Source organism: Diabrotica virgifera, chromosome 1, assembly GCF_917563875.1.
Source record: "Diabrotica virgifera virgifera chromosome 1, PGI_DIABVI_V3a".
Taxonomy (NCBI): domain Eukaryota; kingdom Metazoa; phylum Arthropoda; class Insecta; order Coleoptera; family Chrysomelidae; genus Diabrotica; species Diabrotica virgifera.
In genome coordinates this window covers 279,062,692-279,076,827 of record NC_065443.1, presented here as the reverse complement: position 1 = coordinate 279,076,827, position 14,136 = coordinate 279,062,692, and the positions used below count along the sequence as shown (strand labels likewise).

At 32.1% G+C, this 14,136-nt stretch overlaps 1 protein-coding gene across 1 annotated transcript in view; it reads right to left on the bottom strand.

The window, feature by feature from the left end:
• The window catches only part of LOC114340307 (uncharacterized), a 48,676-nt gene extending 38,360 nt beyond the window's left edge, over positions 1–10,316 (bottom strand). Inside the window, exons 1-3 of the mRNA XM_050642044.1 lie at positions 10,181–10,316; positions 3,671–3,952; positions 1,638–1,856 (exon numbers count right to left, since the gene is read on the bottom strand). Coding sequence (XP_050498001.1) covers positions 1,638–1,856; positions 3,671–3,952; positions 10,181–10,267 — 588 coding nt within the window. The 5' untranslated portion in view covers positions 10,268–10,316. The remainder of the gene's footprint in view (positions 1–1,637; positions 1,857–3,670; positions 3,953–10,180) is intronic.
• Positions 10,317–14,136: the final 3,820 nt, after the last annotated feature.

The following is a 14,136-nucleotide window of genomic DNA, read 5'->3' as shown; positions in this document are numbered from 1 at the left end:
ACCAACTTTATCTATTCATAACATACATATAAATTACTGATGTCATCATCTGCAAACACCCATTTTAAACAAATTTTCATTTGCATACAACCCACCACTATATTTCTACATATGACTATTATCACCATACCTTCTCCATCTGTCATCACCAATATATAATACTCATCTCTAGCAAAACCAAATCAACAGCTTAATTTTTTCTCCCCCCCCCCCCACCCAGCCCCTACTATCATCATCATATTACGGTTTTGGTTTTTGGACCCTTAGAGATCCGGGCAGCCTGCATTGCCTTTAAGAAATAGTCGCCTCAGTCTGAGTTTGTGCTTTCATAATGATACATCCCCTAGATTATTTAAGACATTTTTACACCTTAGACACCCCCATTGTGATTTCTTACACACTTACGCAAATTCCAACAGCTACTAATAAGTTAAATAAATTCGATACCTCTAAATAACCACAAAATTGCTTTTTTAAATCTTCGATCTCTTGATAATAAGATTTTATACGGTATTTAGTTGTCGAACACTAAACTCCTGTGTAATGTGGTTTGCCTAACTAGTTCCACTTACAGTTAACGAGAATCCATTTTACAATAACAACTAGTTAATGAATTTTATATGATAATTTTCACATTGGGTGTGTTGTTATATCATTTCTAATTTTAACAATCTGCATACCTTACTCTTAAATATGACAGGTTATTTTAAACTACCTGTGGAACTGTCGTTTGTCTTGTCATCGTTCCGAGGTTCCCAACCATTTCATTTTCACTTGCCGTCTCACTTCCAACATGTGAACAAGTCATACCTAGCTCTCAGATGTTACCTAGGGCAAATTAGATAATATTTTAAACATCCAGGCTTAAGGTAGCATTTTATACTAATGTTTCCTTGACGGACTACTTTTACTGGGCTTTGACCCACATATTTTTGTTTAATACTATCTTGGTGGTTAAGCATGTACATTGCACGTGAGTATAACCTAATATTTTTTTAACCCTAGTCAAAATTTCAACATCTTTGCCTTTTTTATCAGGTTATATTCATTTTAGGTAAGCACTGATGATGACTGGTAAACCAGTCGAAAACTAGTTATGTGAATTTGATGTGGCCCTTTTGAGGGTTTTTTAAATATACCTTTTATACAGGATTTATTGTTTTTTGTATCACATGGTATAGAGCCAGCTACAGAAAAACTTTTTCCTTGTGGATTTCCATATTATTTTTCCGGGGATTTTTTGTACGGGGATTTTTTGTCTAGGGATAATTTGTGGGGATTTTTTGTCCGGGATTATTTGTCCGGGCCCCGTAATTACAGGTCTTATATAGGTTTATCTTTGTGTTCTTACTTAGGGTCTTGCTTCTCAGCATATTTCTATTAATTACATTGATTTAATTACATGTTTCAGAATTCTTTTCTCTGTTTACTGTTTTCCGGTTTTCCTATTGTTACTGTCAAATAGCTAAAGGTGGATACAGTTTCAAATTTATGCTTCTGCTATTAGATATTTCAACGAGTAAAATCAATCATTTTTTATTATTAATAACAGTATTTATTGTTATTTGCCCCTTGCTTAAGTTTAAACGATAAAATTTACAATAACTGAAATATATAGATTTACTTATTTTACTTACTACAAACGAGTATCCCCTTTCTATTAAATCATGAAGATATGTAGTAGTTGATTTGCCAAAAGTGAGGTAAGCTTTAATAACCGCATTAAAGTAAGCATCCGACGTAACACTTGCTATTAGCCATGCAGCTAGTAGTAACTTCATTTTACCTCTATACGGCATTTTCTTGAAATTTGTTAGTACACTTAGTGGTCGATCGGCAAATATTCCGACAGATACCTAAAAACAAATTAATGATGCTATTTTGTGCAATCTTTCTTCAGATAGCCATTGTTCTTTCCTTTCACACATTATTCGTGGACCAAGTAGATGGGTTTACCTGTGTGTCAGGTAACAGGGTGTCCTGTTACCTTTGCTGATAAACTTTCTCCTGTAAAGTTTAAATTTAAGTATGTGTTTGAGTAAGTCATTTAGAAGAAATGGGTACATGACAGGCGATTCTGAACAGCAAAAGACCTTGCCAGGCGAAAGGGAAAGATTAGGATTTTTTCCTAAAATTATTTTTTTTTTGAAAAAAACTTTGCTGACTTTTTTTCATGGAACACCCAGTATATTTTTTTGTAAATTGAAAGAACGGTCATTAACGTATCAAGTGATATAATGTTTTTTATAATCGGTTGTCAAATGACTAATATGGCCATAAAAAATTAATTTTTAAAATGAGAGGTGCAACGTGTATATTACATAACTAAATAACGGGTCTAGGACGTTTCATCGCCGCCGTTTCGATGCCGCCAGTTCGATGCCGATGCCGGCCGATTCATCGCCACTCAATTAATCGCTATCTGATATATTTCCGAATTTTCGACAGTTACAATTATTAGTTATTTTTAGTATTAATTAGGAATTCTAGGAAATGCGAGATATGACGGCGATGAAATGGACTGGCGATGAACCGGCGGCATCGAAACGGCCGGCGATGAACCGGCGGCATCGAAACGTCCCATTCCGCTAAATAACATAACTAATCAAATTGATATAACAATATGTTATGTGATTTCCACATTGCATCTCTCATTTTAAAAATTAATTGCTTAGTCATTTGATAACCGATTTTTAAAAACATTATATCGCTGGATAGGTAAATGACCGTTATTTCAGTTTACAAAAAAAATATGCTGGGTGTTTCCATAAAAAACTTCAACAACGTTTCTTTTTCAAAATACGCCATTTTTTTATTTAAAAGCGATATAAAAATTCAATTCATTCGAACAAAACTTTTACTAAAATAAAACATTTCACCGAAAACCGCATATTTCCATCTTGAGTCGTTTAGAAGTTATAGGCAGTTAAAATGGGGGAAAATATAAGTGGACACCCGGTACTACAGTGTCGCTCCCGCTTGATTAGCAATTAAAAAACAAAGTAGTTTTCGATATTGTATTGCAAAAAACTCTTCGAGATTTCAGCAATCGATGTTTAAAGAATATCTACTTACCTTGGCAACATTGAAATTTTCAGTATTTCACCTGAAATAGCTTAGCTTCAGTGTTTTGAGTTAAAAATGGCCGATTTGGCAACTTTTAAATTTTTAATCGCTTATATGTCAAAAACTATTAACCTAAGAGAAAAGTCACTAAAAACTTTTTCTGTTTGTAATGATTCAAAAACATAAAAAACTTTTTTCGATGCAAAAAAAATAATTTTAGGAAAAAACCCCAATCTTTCCCCTCGCCTGGCAAGGTCTTATGCTGTTCAGAATCGCCTGTCATTGTAAACATTTCTTCTAAATGACTTACTCAAACACATACTTAAATTTATACTTTACAGGAGAAAGTTTATTTTACCCCTAAACTATGCACTTTTCGATTCACCTGGTAGATACACGGGCAGGGCTCGTGGTTTTTAGCCTTGGTGTGCTATGAATGATCAAAATACAAATTCTAGCCTTACAGGAAGACTGTTAGTCGGAGGGTTCATTAGCTCTTAGACTATAAGTGAAGGATCCAGGACTGTATTACCTCAATGTACCCGTGTGTCTAGTATCGTGGCGGTTACTGTATAGCATATGTATATCAGAAAATTCCACGTACCTCTATGTCACGTTGTAGAGATTGTCGATCTCCATACAATCTTGTTGATATATTTAAAATATACGCAATAATACTAGTAATTACTAGTAAAACCGGTACATAGTGTGTTTTTAATATCTGACTGATGAGTATGTTACTGATACCCAAAGAAGATTCATGCTCGGTGAGAAAGAAAGTGACGTAGGTCGCAAATCGGTAACCCCACATAAAATCATAGAATTTCGATCGGTATTCTGTTACCACTGAACCTCCTACAAGTATATCAACACGTCCTGCTGAAATCTAAAATAACATAAATCATAATTAATCATTAATAATTTTTAATAAATCAATTTATTAAATACATTACAAAGGGCCTAGCCGGGTAAGATGATGAAAACTGCCCCCAACTCGATTCGAATTCCATATAGGTCACCGTTTAGCATATATAGTTAAACTTTTTCTGAAATTTTTAGCCCCTTAAGTAGTCATGTGACCCACCTAGAGCCTAATTAGGGTTTTTATGTTTTTATTTTTGATCTCAGCCGCATCGAGAACTAGCGAAAAACTTTAAATACAAAAGTTGTAAGCTTTAAAAAGTTCTGTCCGAAAAAAATTTCTATTTTAATTTTTGGGGGGAAATTTAAATTTTAGAACGATTTCAAAATTTTAAATGAGTATAAAAAATAACTAAGAGATTCGTTTTCACAAAAAAATATATACAGTATGTCCCTGTAAGTTGTATCCATATGGAAAATTTTTTTATTATTAATTTTACGAAAAAACGTTATTCTTTATAAAAAGCTCTGCATGGTGCAAAACCTAAGATTTAACCATCAAAATATCAATTTTTTTGAATATTATACGAGGTATGTCAAAAAGTTTGAATTTCACTCAAGAGTAAAGTAGCTTTATTTTTCGTAATATTGGAAATTGCTATTATAAAAAGTTGTTTGGAATTAAAAACTATATTCTAATATGCAATTACATCCTTCTAATTGAAAAAAGTTTTTTTTTGAGAAATTATGGATAACTATCATTATTTTTTCAGTTATTTCAATTCTGAGAACTCTTTTATTATTAATTTTACGAAAAAAAAAGTGATTCTTAATAAAAAGTTTTGGATGGTCTAAAACTTAAAATACAACCATCTTATATCAAATTTTATCAATTTTATACGAGGTATGTCAAAAAAAATAAATTTAGATCAAAAGTCAAGTACCTTTATAGTTCAGAATATTTCAATTAGAAGGATGTAATTACATACTGAACCATAGTTTTTAATTCTAAATAACTTTTCATAATAACAATTTTCGATATTGTGAAAAATAAACGTATTTTACTCTTGAGCGAAATTCATATTTTTTGATATACCTCGTATAAAATTGATAAAATTTGACAAAAGATGGTTGTATTTTAGATTTTAGGCCATGCAGAACTTTTTATTAAGAATCACTTTTTTTCGGAAAATTAATAATAAAAGAGTTATCTGAATTAAAATAACTAAAAAAAAATGTTAGTTATCCATAATTAAAAAAAAAATTTAAATTAGAAGGATGTAATTTCATACTAGAATACAGCTCTTAATTCCAAACAACTTTTCATAATAGCAATTTTCAATATTGTGAAAAATAAAGCTACTTTACTCTTGAGTGAAATTCAAACTTTTTGACATACCTCGTATAATATTCAAAAAATTTGATATTTGATGGTTAAATCTCAGGTTTTGGACCATGCAGAGCTTTTTATGAAGAATAACTTTTTTCGTAAAATTAATAATAAAAAAGTTTTCCATATGGATACAACTTACAGGGACATACTGCATAACGTGTATTTTGGCATAATGTTTCACTCTGAATTTTTTCAAATTTTAAAAATTGGTAAAACGCACCTTTAAAAATAAAAAACCGTATTTTTTCGGTTTTTTTCTTCGTTTTTTGATACAATTTTATACATATTTTTCAAAAAAGGTAACACCGTCACTAGAATAGATAAAACACTAAAAAATAATTGTGGTTTGCTTAATAAAATTTTTTTGTAATGCCATCCATTTTCAAGATACAGGGCGTTGAAGAAAACAAAATTTTACACATTTTTTACGATTTTGCCGAAACTACTGGCAACATTGTAATAAAATTTGGCAAGTTTTAAGAGGTAATTGTTGTGCATTTTTGACATACAATTAAGAATTTTATATTTATCATTGGAGCGCATAGGGGTAATGGTGTGAACTTAAAAAAAAAAGATAGTACGCCACTGACATATTTCAAGTTGACAATCGTTTTTGAATTTCCCGTTCAATTTGTGACAAAAAATCTATCTTCATATTTTTACATACGACGCGCCATTTTTATTAAAAAAATAAAACATCTTAACCCTTACAAAGTATTCGAACTTCTAGTAGTTTCTACATCTTCATAAACTCGTACATCCACAATCAACTATTTTTAATGGGAAATAAGCCACAATTTTACCAAAAAAATTATTTCATTAACGTTTAAATAAAATACATATACATAAATATACTACGTCCGCTATAACTTTTCCCATGCGTCACGATTCATTTTCAAACAAATTAAGTCAAAACATAAAGTGAAACGAACGTCGATGTGTATATACATTTTGTAGACTATATACTATATACTACACACATCGGCGTACGTTTCACTTTATGTTTTGACTTAATTTGTTTGAAAATGAATCGTGACGCATGGGAAAAGTTATAGCAGACGAACAATAAACTGCTCGTCAAAAGTTAGGGATATAGAAAATTATGCTGATTTTCATAGTTGATTTTTTCGCTAATAGACGGATTCCGCCATTTTTTCTGTTTTAGATTTTTCTTTAGTATTTACACAGTTGTGCAAAGGTTTACTCAAACTTATGTTTTGTACTTATACCGGGTGGAAGAAAAGAAATGTTTTTCTTATAGTAAGTTTGAGACACCCTGTAAGGAGAACGAGGTACAAATGTGATTATACATCAGAACCATATTGTAGCCTTATGTTTTGTGAACATGTTGTTGTTTGAATGTCCCTGATATATTTAGAAACAAAAAAAAATAGACGGTTTTGTAATTTAACATGTGTTATAATCGAAACAAAAGTTTGAGACACCTTGTAGGCAGAAAAAGGCACAAAGGTGAGTATACCTCGATATTATGTTGTAGTCTCATCTTTTGTGAATATTTTATTTTTCTAATTTCTCTGATATCTTTAATAACAAAGAAACTAGACGGTATTACTCTTTAATAAGTGTTTATGTGTTTCACATGTGTGATGTGGCGCAAGTCGTCAGTTAAAATACATATTAAAGAGTAATACCGTTTAGTTTCTTTGTTATTAAAAATATAAGAGAAATTAAAAAAATAAAATATTCAAAAAATATGAGACTACAACATAATATCGAGGTATACTCACCTTTGCTCCCTTTTCTCAATACATGGTGTCTCAAACTATGTTAAGTTACAAAACCGTCATTTTTTTTTGTTTCTAAAGATATCAGGGACAATCAGGGACAAAATGGTCACAAAACATAAGACTACAATACGATTTCGATGTATACTCACATTTGTACCTCGTCCTCCCTACAGGGCATCTCAAACTTAACATAAGAAAAACATTTCTTTTCTTCCATCCGGTATAAGTACAAAAAAAAGTTTAAGTAAACCTTTGCATAACTGTGTAAATACCAAAGAAAAATCTAAAATAATAAAAAAAAATTAGCGGAATTCGTTAATCTAGTTATGAAAAAATCTACTATAAAAATTCAGCAGAATTTTCTATATCCCCAACTTTTGACGAGCAGTTTATATCGTACATCCATTATAAAAACTAATTCGAATACTTTGGAACCGTTAATATATTTTATTTTTTGCAGCAAAACGGCGCGTCGTAGGAAAAAATGAGAAGATAGTTTTTTTATCGCAAATTGAACGAGGAATTCAAAAATGATTGTTAATTTGAAATATGTCAGTGGCGTACTATCTTTTTTTCTTTAAAAATTCAGATCACTACCCCTATGCCCGCCAATGATGAATATCAAATTCCTTAAATGTATGTCAAAACATGCCCAATAACTACCTCTTAAAACCCACCAAGTAATGTTGCAAATTAATAGTTTCGGCAAAATCGTAGAAAATGTGTAAAATTTGGTGTCTTTTGGTCCACCTGGTATACAATGAAAATTTTCCTATTTAGCAACAGCATTATTACAGCGAGATTGTTAAAAATAAGGCTATAATATGTTAAAAAAATCACTCAAATCCGTCAACAGGTTTAGGAAATTGGAGACATCAAAAATGACCAATTTTGTGGGCCGCTCGTTATCTCTGCCGCGCAGTGTAGTTTAGCTTTATTTATACAGTTTTCTCCTTTATTTTTTACTGAACTTTGCTTGACTGCCACCATATCTGTTTATTGTCAAACTTCTTTCCACTCCGTAGTTAAATTAAACAAATCACATTGGCAGATGCCAAACCTCAACCCCTCAACGCTTTGATCTTTGAGAGGAACAGTAATTGTGTTCTAGCGTTACAGAATAAAAAGAGGTAAATATCTATCTATCTTCTTCTTCTTTAAGTGCCATCTCCGCGGCGGAGGTCGGCAATCATCATAGCTATTCGTATTTTAGAGATGGCTGCTCTGAAAAGTTCATTTGATGTACATCCGTACCACTCTCTCAGGTTGCGCAGCCACGATATTCTGCGTCTCCCTGTGCTTCTCTTTCTTGAATCTTTCCCTGCATAATCAATTGGAGCAAGCTGTATCTCTCTCCACGTGTAATATGTCCGAGATATTCCAATTTTCTTGTTTTGATGGTATTTAGGAATTCCATTTCTTTATTCATCCTTCTCAGAACCTCTTTGTTTGTAACGTGTTCTGTCCACGATATTTTCAGAATTCTTCTGTACACCCACAGCTCGAATGATTCTAGTTTTTTCATTGATGCAGCATTCAAGGTCCAAGCTTCCATTCCATAAAACAGAGTCGAGAAAACGTAGCACCTAGCCAACCTAACTCTTAGCTCCAACTTCAAATCTCTTGTGCAGAGATTTCTGCACTTCCTCATTCTGTTAAAATTTGCTCTAGCCTTTTCTATCCTGATTTTGATTTCCTGTAAGTAATCTCCTGTGGAGTTGATCATTGTTCCAAGGTATGCATATTGATCGACTCGTTCGATATTGGATCCGTTTATGACGAGATTTTCGTTATTTCTTTGAGTTTTCGATATTCTCATAAACTTTGTCTTCTTGACATTCATTGTTAGCCCGTATTCTTCTCCAAACTTTGCTATTCTGGTCACCAGCCTCTGAAGATCCCCAATATTTTCAGCTAAGATGACAGTGTCATCCGCATATCTAATGTTGTTAATGGGAACTCCATTTACCTTTATTCCAGCTGTTTCACCCTCAAGAGCTTTTTTCAAGATCTCTTCCGAGTAGGCATTAAAAAGAACCGGCGACAACACGCATCCCTGTCTCACTCCACGTCTGATTTCAATTTCCTCTGACAGCTGATCGTTAACACGTACTTTTGCTCGTTGCTTATAATATAAATTCGATATAATCCTGAGGTCATTGTAGTCCAGCTTCTTTGATTCCAGGACATGCATTAATTGTTCATGTCGCACTTTGTCGAATGCTTTATTATAGTCAATAAAACAAGCATATATATCTTGATTGACGTCCAGGCACCTTTGTATAAGTATGATAAGTGAAAAAAGAGCTTCACGAGTTCCCAGGCCTTTGCGAAACCCAAATTGCGTATCATTAATGTCTACGTCTAGTTTATGATATATTCGGTTATGAAGGACTTTCAGTAGCAACTTTAGCACATGGGACATCAAACTAATGGTGCGGTAGTCGCCGCATTCTCTTGCGTTTTTCTTTTTATGGAGGCAAATAAAGATCGGCGTCATCCATTCTTTGGGTAATGTGCCTGAGCTATAAATGTTGTTCAAGAGTACCACTAAAACATCAATATGCTGCTCATCTATAATTTTTAAAAGGTCGATAAGAAGCATGTCAGGTCCTGGGCTTTTACTGTTCTTCATTGTTTTTAACGCATGTATTATTTCTTCCGTTGTAATATATGGACCTATTTCTCCTGAAGTAAGTTCTATGTGTTCCAGGTACCCTCTTTCATCATCGAATAGTTCAGCGATGTATTCTGCCCAACGTTGTACTTTCTCATCGGTCTTTGTTATAGCGACCCCGTGTCTATCCAGAAGTGCACCAGTTAGATTTTGCTTTCTTAGTCCAGCCATTTCTTTGACTTTCTTATGTAGGTTAAATAGATCGTATCTTTTTTGGAGATCCTCGATCTCTTTGCATTTCTCTTCAAAGAGATCGAGGATCTCCAAAAAAGATACGATCTATTTAACCTACATAAGAAAGTCATCTACATAAGAAACCTACACCTACATAAGAAAGTCACCTACATAAGAAAGTCTACAAAGAAAATTACCTACATAAGAAAGAAAGTCATAAGAAAGTCATCTATATATACAAAAATAAAAAAAAATATTTACCTCTTTGAGCCCGATGCTTTTTGCTCCAGTAAAATTTTCTGCCGTGAACTGTTTAAATTTCAACCTAAAATTAAGTTTTTGACTCATAATTTCCAAGAGATTATAATCTGTACCCCACAAAGCCGTGTTTTCAGAGTCATTTCTACAATAACACATAAAAATATAATAAGCACACAATATTATAACATTGGATAATAATTTGAAAAAGATTATCTTGAGGTTTGAAGTGTTTTATGGGTATGCAGTTATGCTGATTTCAAAACTGTTCTGAGTTTTGTTCTAACCTGTAAAGTTTTTTCTCTACACCAAAATCTTTCATGGATCAAAGGAAACACTATTTGCTCTACTGTTGGCTCACACTAATCTTTGATGGATGGAGTACAGCTGAATGCCACATTTAATAACAGCGACAGGTCTATGTATACTGAATTTGTTCAGTTTCATCTACATAATATCGCATTTTGGTAGTGGTATAGTCTTGATATTATCTCTCCGTCATCTATCGAAGAATTTTTCAAAGTTTTAGAATGCAAAGACTTTTTTGACGTCACGCACTCAATGAATAAGGACTTGTATGTAAAAAAAGGACTTCCCGAAAAGAGCAGTCAATGCTTTATTTGATCTGGTCTGGGTCGAGAATTTTTGTGCTTCAAACTTTTGATTGGTGCTGACTAGAGATTTAAAATTTCGGGAAAAATTGGGTACAGGGAAAAAACCTGTTTTTTTTCGGAAAAATACGGAAAAATTGAAATTTGTTACAATAAACTAAACAAATTCTGCATCCCGTATTAAAATCGATAAATTTGTAGAATTGGATAGATCTATATTATCAGAAGTGCCGTTTGTCTTTAATTATAAAAGACACAATATTAAATATTCTCCAACAAGTTGACCAGACTAGTTCTCTTATCGAAAGCTTGCTAAAATATGTTGAAGAACTCTAGGAATTTTGTTCTAAGTAGATTCGCATTGCAGCCAATCTTCTTGGTGCTCGCTTTAAAGGAGAACAATTGAATGAAGACCAACTAATGGAAGCTATAGACTTACATTTCTGAAATGGCTCATTCACTAAATCTAGATGTAGCGAAAGTGGTGGCAAATCTGGCCCAATTTAGAACAAAAACTGGATTCTTTTGCTCTAAATTCTTTATGGGATAGTGCGAATTATACTCATCCCGTTATATGGTGGCAAGGTTTGTGCACATCGCAGACACTTACGCCAATTACCTCCCGAGTTTTAAATGGATCTCCATCTTCCGCCTCTTCAAAAAGAAACTGGTCTTTGCACAGCCTCATACATACAAGCAAACAAAATATCAGTAGCTTGGAGGAGTAAGGGCGTATCTGCTATGATAATAGCATGGTAGTATATTATCACAGGATAAAATTCAAAAGTTGTTGCTAATCATTTAAATTTGGTTATAAACGAAAAACAGATATTTATTTACGATGCTAGACCAGATCCACTTTTAGAAGAAACTGACAAAAATCATGTTGTTTTATCCGTCCAGGATGATGAGGCAGCGTTTGAGTCTGAATCAGATGCTTGGTCTGAAGATTCAGACTCAGATTAAAATATACCACTGAGCGCTTTGGTTAAATAATGTACTTTTTACGTTTGGAGTTTCGGTTTTGGTACTTTGAATTATTAGTTAATAATTATAATTTTTGACCGTATATAGGTACGTCATGTTTGTACTTATATCTTAGATATTATTATTATTATTATTTTTACAAAATATATTTAAACGAATTTAAAATTGGTATTTTTTCACGTTTCAAGTCTCAATGCATTGAAATTTTCCCATTTTTTCCAATTTTTCCAGTGGTCTGGAAAAAAAAACGGGAAAATAACATGTTTTTTCCCAATTTTTCCCGTTTTTTTCAGATATTTTAAATCTCTACTGCTGACTACACTTCTCTATGTGTGATTGCGGACTGTGGGTCCCTCGCTGTCGTAGTATTGGTGTTTCGTCCCCCAATAGATATTTCATGCATTGTGTCCATCTAACAAGTTTTACTCCAGGGAAATAAGTTACAAATAGACCATGTTCGGGATACTCAAATATCCAGGTAGCTGACTACTTTTTTAGTTGTTGTAGACCTATAGAAAGAAAACCTACCTGTTTCCTGCCAAGAGTTCGCATCCGTTTTTTAATTATTAACAATTTAGTACAAAATCTCGAATTTTTCGATTTTTTGCACCCCATTCAAAAGCTAATTAGTTGACATAAAATTACAAAATTTTATTTTTAGAACATTAAAAAACCATCAAAATGCCTATTTTTAAAATTTAAAAAGTTAATTTGTTGCTACGGAAACTGCAAAATAAGTGAAAATCGTTATTTGTTAATAGATTTTACAAAAACTAACTTAAAACTTTAGTGTTTCACCAAAAGTTGGGTATTATGGTACTTAACAAACCCTCAAAATTTGGGACCGATCCATTAATTAGTTTAAAAGTTATTCTATTTGTTTATCCCAGAGACCTTTATTTTGCAATAACATACGACAGAAAATAATGAAGATAGGGCAGTTCTGCGTATGCCAAATGAAAGTAGAAAAGTGATAATATCAAAATATATTAAAAAAAGATAAAAAAATTATCTAATACATATAGCCAAAAATTCTAATGCCAAATTTTTGAAATTTTGTAGTTTATAATTATTTAGAATAACTTTAAAAATATTGTACGCAAAAAAATCGTTTTACATATTCGAAAAGCTCGTGTTTTACACGAATTTTTAAAAATGTAGTTCAATTGGTGACTAGTGGTGGTGAGTAAAGGGGGAGCTGGGAGCCGACAAATGCACAAGTTCACAAACTAAAAATATTTCAAAATCATTTTATATCAAATCATATTCTATATCTCGGGATCTACTGAATATATTTTGATCTTTCTTTTTTTAATCCCTATGTAATTTTTCTGTACATTAGAAATATGCAATTTATCTATGAATAGACATTTATTAATTAATTTGTTTGTAATTTGTAAATAAACAGTCTAATTTGTTTAAACGATTTTTGAAAAAAATAATTTTTTCCAAAAATCCATGTTTTTATGCAGACTATTATTATTATCATAGAAAAAGTTAAGGTATACTTCAATAAATAAATTATCTTCAATAAATAAATTATCTAATAAAAATAATTGATTTATTAAATTGTACTTTAACTTTTTCTATGATCATTAATAATACTATGATTAAGAAAATAGATTTAAAAAAAATATTTTTTCAAGAATGGTTTAAACAAATTAACTCTTTATTCATTAATTAATTTATAAAAAAAATTGCATATTTGTAATGTACGTAGAAATTACATACAAATTAAAAAAGAAAGATCAAAATCCATTGAGTTGATCCGGAGATACAGAAATTTGTATTATTTTGAAGTTGTTTTTTAGTAGGTATTTTAACTCGGTTGATTTGTAGGTTCCCCTTAGTAACCGTTTGAACTACATTTTTAAAAAATCGTACAGGGTGCTATGAAGGTACAATGTTTGTGCACATTTTTTAGCAGAACATACAAATCCCATTCTTTAAAATGGCATCAATGAGAGTCCTTAATTATTATAAACAAATTAGCTGTGAATTAAAAAAAAAACACATTGCTAACTTTGTCCCAAATGAAACCGGGCTAAATTTTATTATTTGAAAATTCGTGTTAAAATACTAGCGCTTCGAATATACAGGGTGTCCCGAAAAGATTGGTCATAAATTATACCACAGATTCTGGGGTCAAAAATAGGTTGATTGAACCTCACTTACCTATATACAATATATATATATAGTGGCTAAACACCCCTTTAGGGGTTACGCCGCTTACGCTCTCTAGATCTATGTTTTGAGGTAGATCAGTCCTCATGTTCGTTATTTAATTTTCTCTGTTATTTTTCTCCACTCATTCCTGTCTCTGGTTTTCCCTTTCCAATGTCGTATGCCCGCATTGTTGAG